We start from the raw sequence: 8752 nt of genomic DNA, 5'->3' as shown, positions 1-8752 counted from the left end.
TCTCAAGTTTTGCCATTGGCAGTGAACGGAGAAATTACATCAGAATTAAACATCAAAACATTAAACGCCATTGAAGGGAAAATGTACGTCATATGTAAACGAGAAAATCAGCTAACCAATCACAGGCAACAGGCATTCCGATTGTCCAGTGTGAGATGATGCATGACGATAAGAGCACCCCTCACTTCACATGGGTGTGATTTTTGCCTTATTTTGTCTATCTTATTTGACAGAGTCTCCATCCAGATGTCCAGGACAGAGGCGCAGTCCGAAGAAAGAGAAAAGACGAGAGAAACAAAGACGACTAGGACAAAATTAAATAACTCAGTCACTATTGAAAAGTTAGTTTGTTTGTTCCGTTCCAGGATAATATAACTAATACAATAAGGGAAACAAACGCTTACATGTGGTCAGTCAGTGACGCATGGCTTGGGTCTGGAGTGGAGAACTGTGTGTCTGTGTGTTTGTAGGGGAGCACACCTGAACTGACAATGGCAAATCAGTGTTGATGGCAGACTTCTCGACACCTGTGGGGTGATGGATTGGTGCTGCAGGGAAGGGGAACTGTGAGAGGTATATATATATTGTCCAGCAGAGGCTGCCATTTTTGCATAGCCAGAGGACATTCTGTCAGTCACACTGTCAGTCATGCAGTGAAGTCAACATCTTTATTTGCGTTCAACTATTTATCAAGGAAATATTCTTGATAAATGTTGAACTGGTTGGAATAACGTGTTCCTTCCACGCGCTACGTCCAACCAGGGAAACTCCCCCTGTCAGGTGTAAAGGAGCAACTTGGACACTCAGGCATGAAGGAAGCATGAGTTCAAGTCCGTTGCTCTCCCCTTGTCCCCCATGGGGACTAGGTTGGTGGAGGGTTGTGTAGAGCCCAGGATCACATTAGATGATTGACACAGGGGTGAAAAATGGGTTACAAAAATCGTGGGATAAAAAATATAAATATTCTTGAACACAAACATCATCAAGGATACAGGAAGCATTATTGTGTCCTCCAATTATCACATGAACACTGAACAGACATTAACCAATAGCCTCTTATTAGCCAGTGGATTTCAACCAGTGGTCCGGGGACCACCGGTGGTCCTTGAGGGGGTTCCCAGGTGGTCCCCAGCTAAATGATGGAGAGTTGGTAAAACCAACTACCCTTAGGCCTATAGATCTTTAACTCTTGAGAGTGTAAAATAAAACCAAATGGACCTTCCCCCGGGTCCATTTCATTTCATTTTACGCTCTCAAGAGTTAAGTCATTGTTAGAAATCTGAAGTCTACACAATTACAGATAATGTAGAAAGGAAAGGTAAAGGAAAGGTACTATGTTTACCCAGGGTAACTGGACAAAGCTCAAGAACTTGTTTACAGCCAGGCCCTGCTCATAGAACATTTCATGGTAGAGGTTCAATGCCTTGTCCAAGGGCACTTCAGCGGTGGTCATTTTAACGTGCAGGTCCGGGGATACGAACTAGCGACCTTCCGATATAAAGACCGCTCCGCAAACCGTTCGGACACCGCTGCCTTTGGTATCTTGGTCAACGTTTGCCTGTTTATCTCTCCTAATGGTACCAACATCAATACAGCATGGAATCGTGGACACAATACTTTACTAAAATGTTTAGTTTTGGGTGTGAGAGGTCATCAAATGGTGGTCCATGGTCAAATGCCTAAAAAAAAAGAATGGGCCTTGACATTGAACCATAAGGCTTGGTCATTCCTGCAATCTGCTGGTCTCTCACTTATATGGACATGACCGAGGCAAATATAAACACACGCTGTTTACATTAATGTACCCAAGCTCTTTATAGAAAGAGCTGTCCTCAAAGCAAGGAGGAAGTATGTTTCTGCACTGTCAAATAGGTCTAAATCTATTCCAAGATATAGCAACTAAATAAAGGTTGTGAAAATGTAGTACCGCGTTGTGTCTATGCCTACAGATTCATAGTTTGGTGCAAGAGGGGAGAATAAGTCCCCCCCTGAACAATTTAGTTGAATATAGCCCTGTTGTAGAATATCAGTTAATAGGTGTCGAAAAGGCCACCACTAACGTCTGCGTGCTGTGGCTGAAGCTGTCCTAATCCGAGCAGGCGCACCGCTCACGCACGCACATTATTGAAGTTGAGGTCGGTATTATTGTTAGAGTAGGCTATAGAGACAGAGGTCCGTCTTCCCCAGCAGATGGCGGTGTTGTGTTGTGTTAAAAGCTGCTGGTGCTGGCCTGTAAATGAAGCACTGCGTGAGTGATAGTTTGGAACAGATAGAATTCATTGTTGACAAGAGGGTGTCTGTCTGTCTGTCTGTCTGTCTGTCTGTCTGTCTGTCTGTCTGCCTGCCTGCCTGCCTGCCTGCCTGTCTGTCTGTCTGTCTGTCTGTCTGTCTGTCTCACTCTCTTGAAAGAGAGAGAGAAAGTTTTAGGGCCCTTGAGACCAAACGGCCCCATGAAGTTCGGGGTGTTAACCCATTCTGACCTGAGATCAGATTCTAAAAATGTCTTCTGTCCTGACAGTTTTCATTCTGACCTGAGATCAGATTCTAAAAATGTCTTCTACGTCAGTCGCTCTTCGATTTTTTCAAAAATAGCAGACCTACAAGCTCGTAGCACGCCACTCGGTGGCGCGCAAACTTAATCACTGTGTCCTAGTGTAACACAATATAGGCCTGAAATCACTTAAAGATTGAGAAATCCAATAGGCTAAGTGGTGTTGTGTGTTGTGTTGTACAGTTTGTACAGTTTGTAGTACTTTGTACACCAATGGTTCAACACCCTAAAGATATTTTGGTGCATGTCTCCCCCAAACGTACAAAAATGCATCATGAATCAACCACATATTTAAAAAACAGTGATCTACATGCTCACAAGTTCTGTGGTTAATGCTTAATGCTCACGAACTATAAGCACAATGTTGAAGGCAAAAACCTTCTAGCAATACTGAATACATTCATACAATACAATAGATAATAATTAATAGCACCTTGTTATGGCCCATGTGGGTCATAATAATGTGTATATTATTCCTGTGTCATTTTAATGTTTCACAAGTTGGAGCAGCTCCGGTGATAACGGTGTTTTTCTATATGCACCACCTTGGTGGGCATGGTGGAATAAGTTACGAAAATATCGCAAATTAAGATACGGAGGCTTTCATCTGAGAGGCCACGAAATTATAGCAATAGCAATTCTTATGATTTATTGTGGATTGTGTTTTTTTTTTTACTTGAGAGCTACTTTCAAAATTACCAGCTCAAACCAGATCTACCCACCAAAGATATTATCCCATTGCTGAAAATAGTTACATTAGGCAAACACTCTTGACTTGGAATGGGAAATAGAGGACGGAAATGGAATTGATAGGGTGTTTTTGTATAACTGTGTAATAGCCTACTGATGTTTGTGCGAAACTGCGAAACACTTGAAAACAAAGTATTTGCATTTTGGGTTTTGAGCTTCCCTTTTTTGATGTCTATTAATCAAGTGAAGTCACCTTAATTCAAGTGGCACATGCCAAAAATAGTTTTTAAATAATATAAATTATATTTTAGGGGCATGTCATGTGGTCTACCTGCACAGCCTATCACGATCTACCTTTTGGGCACCCCTGTATATGCATGCTACCATGGTCAGGTCTCTTGTGAGCATGTACAGTAGATCACTGTTTTTTAAATATGTGGTTGATTCATGATGCATTTTTGTACGTTTGGGAGGGGAGACATGCACCAAAATATCTTTAGGGTGTTGAACCATTGGTGTACAAAGTACTACAAACACACAACACCACTTAAGCCTATTGGATTTCTCAATCTTTAAGTGATTTCAGGCCTATATTGTGTTACACTAGAGGACACAGTGACTCGCTTCACCTAGCAGCTTCTTCCCTCTGTGACAGAGCAAAGACCAAATGTCACGTTGCCTAGAGACCAAATAACAATCCTAGTTTGTGTGTGCGTGTGTTTGTGTGTGTGTGTGCGTGTGTGCGCTGACTGGTTGACTGAACAAGCTCCAGCATTTCCATTCGGAACAGGGATAATAATCCGCCAGCACTTCCTAGGTTTTATTTACACTGCTCTTCACTTCAAGTTCCGTCTCTTCATTTATAATTCACCAGTTTAGAGAGAGAGAGAGAGAGAGAGAGAGAGAGAGAGACAGAGAGAGAGAGAGAGAGAGAGAGAGAGGCTGATTGCATGTATTGTTCCTTAGCATTCTGTCCTTAAATCTGCTTTTCTTTCTATAGGCCTCCTGCATCCAACGGTAAGTGAGAGTGACTTTAATGTCTGCACAGTATTTCCTCTAAATATAACTGACTTACAAATGGATAAATTAACATTGAGGACTGACTGTATTACGTGTACGATTCTAGGCTGTAGTGTAGACAACTATTTGTCTTGCTGTTGCCATGCTTAGGGATGTTATTCAAGCGGAACATGTGTTGTAATTTTGTCATTGCAACTTTAACCCAGCTAATTTATGTGAGAAATATATTTCGGGTGGTCTGGTTTGTTATAAATGGTGCATTTATATAGCGCCTTTACAGAGATTGTGCATTACATTCACCCATTCTCACACCGATGCCAGAGGAAACCATAGCATGCGAGGCACCAACCTGCACATCGGGAACAATTAGGGGGTTCAGAGTCTTGCTCAAGGACACTTGGACACTAACTCTGAGGGAGCCCACAGGGTTCGAACTGGCAACCTTGCGGTTTCCATCCGGTCACTAGCCACTGCAGCCCTTATGACTTTATTTTATTTATTTACTTTTGGTCATTTCATCATCTACTACTCAGTCTTATGTCAACACCCCAGACTGTTGCTCACTTCAGTATTTAGATATTGTCCTTCTAATACATGAGGGGGCCATGGTTTTTCATTTACTATTTTTATTTATTCTTAATATATATATTTTTGATTCTTTATTCTCCTCCTTCCTCCAGGGTGTCCTCATTGAAAAACCACGGCCCCCTCACGTATTAGAAAGACAATATCAGTCACCAAGGCAGGTGTTTTTGATGAATCTATCATGGTTCAAATGGAGTTAGAAGTTACAACGGGTTTGTATAGGAAGGGGTCGTGGCAGCTAAAATGAATATCTCAAATATCTAAATACTGAATCAAGCAACTTAAAAACTGTCTGGGGTGTTCACATAAGGCTGAGTAGATATATGATGAAATGACCAAAAGTTGAAAAGTGAAATATTCCTTTAACAAGATCATAATTGATTACACAGTATTATCGTTCCAAAATCCTATTTAAGTTTCTGAAAGTAGGCTACAAGTCCTTTCTGGAATAAATGCATGCATTCTATCAAGGTAAACACATGAGATAGCTCTCATGAATCTCTCCTGGACATGTCCAAGTGTTTAATGATGTCACACAGTTGTTCCGCTGTCAGTTCCTTTGTCACAGTGGATCACTGAACCGCGGTGGAACAAGTTCTAACCTGATCTCACTAACAGGTAACCAAAGACCTTGACAAAGACATGACAAGGCATCAGGATTCAGGCCCTGTACGCTTATTTAGAGCTGTTGATCCCAACGCTTTGTCCTGCGGGGACCGTGACCTTCCTGCTCCTCTATACTCCCAAATAATTGGTTGTCAGTCTTAACACTTTGTGACGGCTTTATAATAATGTGACATAATATACCGAGGCTGCCAGGATTGTTTCATTATACCGTTGGTCGCATAACGCCAAAGTATTTGCGCCTTTGATCCATGAAAAGAGTTCCATGGCTCGTTGTCGAACGGAAAGATATTCCACCGTCGCGATGCGGAAAAACAACAAGCAGTGAGGGCTGCTGGAGCCCCGTCGAAACTACCTACTAATACCGTACTAATGTTTATTGTAAAAATGATGTTTTTATGAGTTAGGGGTGTTTCTTCTCTGTATGTAGTGTTTTTTTATGTTGTCTGTTATTGGACCCTGAGTCTGAACAAATAAAGTTGATTGATTGATGCGGTTGTTCCAAACCCCTGACAGCAACCAACAACATGGCAAAAGGGACGACGACGAAGAAGAAGACGACGAAAACGGCGGAGTCTAAAGGGAAGAAGATGACCCTGAAGATGGCCAAAAGCTGCCTGAAGTCCACGGCGGAGGGCTCCCGGTGTCTGGACCTCAGCAACCAGGGCCTGTCCGCCGTGCCAAGGTGCATCCTGAAGCTGTGTGACGTGGAGGAGCTGGACCTGAGCAGGAACGCGCTCCAGAAGCTCCCGGCGTTCATAGACAAGTTCGCCAACCTGCGCTCGCTGGATCTGCACAGCAACCATGTGAGTTGTTTTTTTATCCCACGATTTTGTAACCCATTTTTCACCCCTGTGTCAATCATCTAATGTGATCCTGGGCTCTAACCCTCCACCAACCTAGTCCCCATATATGGGGGACAAGGGGAGAGCAACCTAGTCCCCATATATGGGGGACAAGGGGAGACCAACCTAGTCCCCATATATGGGGGACAAGGGGAGAGCAACCTAGTCCCCATATATGGGGGACAAGGGGAGAGCAACGGACTCGAACTCATGCTTCCTTCATGCCTGAGTGTCCAAGTAGCTCCTTTACACCTGACAGGGTGTAACTCACCATGTGAGTTGTTTTAGGAGGAGAGGGGGGTGGGGGGGGGGGGGTGCATTCCATAGCCTGCATTCCACAGGGCTGATCCTGGACCACACACGGACAAATGCCATCATGCAACTTGAGACAGGCGCGACATGCATGTCCACCCTGAGTTAAAGATTAACTATTTCTCAAATAAATAATATATGGAAATTTTGTTTTAAAATGTTAGTTATAGAGGGGAAAGTATGTGTACTGTATTAAGGCATAAGGCTTAACCCATTCTGGGCGGGAACCCATTTTGGTGTTAGCATCATGTCATGCTTTAGCTATTGAAAAATATCAGATCTACAAGCTCATAGCGCGCCACCGAGTGGCGCGCTACGAGCTTGTAGGTCTGCTATTTTTGAAAAATCGAAGAGCGACTGACATTTTTATAGAATCTGATCTCAGGTCAGAATGGGTTGATCAGACCAGCGTGTGTGTCCAGTGGAGACCTCATATGAATCTGATCTCAGGTCAGAATGGGTTAATACTACGCTTACCGCCATTGCCGTTGATCAATGGCAATTGATCGCTTTTATAGCGCTTTCGATCGATCAAGCCATAATGCTATACTTAGCGTTAGCATCGGGTAGCTATTCTATCTGTTTCTTTCAGTCGCCTGTGTCTCCTATTCCTTGTTGATGGCATTTTGATGGTCAAAACAACGTTTCTTTGACGGCACGGAGCCGACGCTGTGGAGGTCTCCAGTGCCCCGGCATAGATCCATAGATCCATAGATCCATAGATCCGGCATAGATCCATCTTATAAACAACAGTATGAACGAGACCCGCTAAACTCACTAGAATATAGTCTACTTCCGGGAAATGTGGCTTTTCAAAATAAGAGCTCAACTGGCAAAGAAAATGCTGGCGTGAATTAGATCCTAATTGTTCTATAAATGCTAGCGGGCTAAAGTGTTTTAACACGCCGTCCCTGCATGCGTATACGTCTCTCCTCTCCTCAGCTGGAGCACATCCCAGAGTCCATCGGCCGTCTCCAGAACCTGGTGTCTCTGAACCTGTGCAACAACCGTCTGACCAGCGGCTCCCTGCCCAGCGAGCTGGGCCTCCTGCGCCGGCTCCGCCAGCTCAACCTGGGCCTGAACCGCCTGGCCCTGGTGCCGCCGTGCCTCTCCGCCCTGAGGGAGCTTCGGCGCGTCGGCCTCTTCGACAACCGGCTGACGCGCTACCCGGAGCACCTCCGCGGCCTGCCGCGCCTGGAGCGCGTCAACCTGGACAACAACCCCATCGCGGCGGACGTGGCGGCGGAGCGCGGGGCCCGCGGCGACGCCGTCCGCAGGGCGGAGAGCCTCTACCTGGTGAAGCAGAGCTGCCTCTGTGAGGAGTGCCTGCAGAAGGCGCAGACGGAGAGGCAGAGGCTGGACGGCAGGGTGAGCGGCGAGGCCGTGATGTCGTCCTCGTCGTCGACGACCGTGAGGTCCAGGGTGGCGTTCGCCGGCCTGGTGTCGCCCAACTCGGTGGCCCAGCTGGACCAAGAGACGTGGAGATAAGAACTAAGAAGAGGGACGCGTTCCCAAACTTTCCCGATGTTCCTATAGACAGCTGTGTGTGTGTGTGTGTGTCTGAGCACGGAAATGTGTCCGAGCACGAAAATAGCGTTATAGCCTTTGTTCACCACCAAGTGTCACTGTTGCACAGCCTACCACACAGACACACACAGGCCAGGGAGGAGGTCTTATACAGTACAGTACAGTACAGTACAGTACAGTGCAGTGCAGTGCAGTGCAGTGCAGTGCAGTACAGTACAGTACAGTACAGTACAGTACAGTACAGTACAGTACAGTACAGTATACAGTACCACTCACTTTTTCCTTTTTGGCCCAAAATAGCCTCCACCTGGGATCCATACATACTGTATATATATACCTGTATTGAACTGAAATGCAAGATGAATTAACCACTAAACACCTGATGGCCAATTCCACAAAATGCCTTCTACCGTAAATCAGTTTCAAAACTATTCCGCGAGTGCAGCTTGTGTGTCGATCTGCAATTTTTAATAGGTTTTAACCCATTCTGACCGGGAACCCATTTTGGTGTTAGCATCATGTTATGCTTTACCTATTGAAAAATAGCAGATCTACAAGCTCATATCGCGCCACCGAGTGGCGCGATACGAGCTTGTAG

General features: G+C 44.9%; 1 protein-coding gene across 1 annotated transcript; it reads left to right on the top strand.

Annotated features, from left to right (window-relative positions):
• Positions 1-404: 404 nt before the first annotated feature.
• Positions 405-8115, top strand: LOC308333102 (leucine-rich repeat-containing protein 18-like; the record flags this gene model as incomplete). Its single annotated transcript, XM_080789297.1, has 5 exons — positions 405-409; positions 4242-4258; positions 5366-5464; positions 5987-6276; positions 7570-8115. The coding sequence occupies 5 exons, from the start codon at positions 405-407 to the stop codon at positions 8113-8115; spliced, it is 957 nt and encodes a 318-aa protein (XP_080645423.1).
• Between the last annotated feature and the right edge of the window lie 637 nt (positions 8116-8752).

Source organism: Protomyctophum bolini (assembly GCF_963924005.1).
Source record: "Protomyctophum bolini genome assembly, chromosome: 18".
In the NCBI taxonomy this organism is placed as follows: Eukaryota; Metazoa; Chordata; class Actinopteri; order Myctophiformes; family Myctophidae; genus Protomyctophum; species Protomyctophum bolini.
The sequence above is the reverse complement of the archived record's forward strand: the minus strand, read 5'-3'. Positions and strand labels throughout refer to the sequence as shown.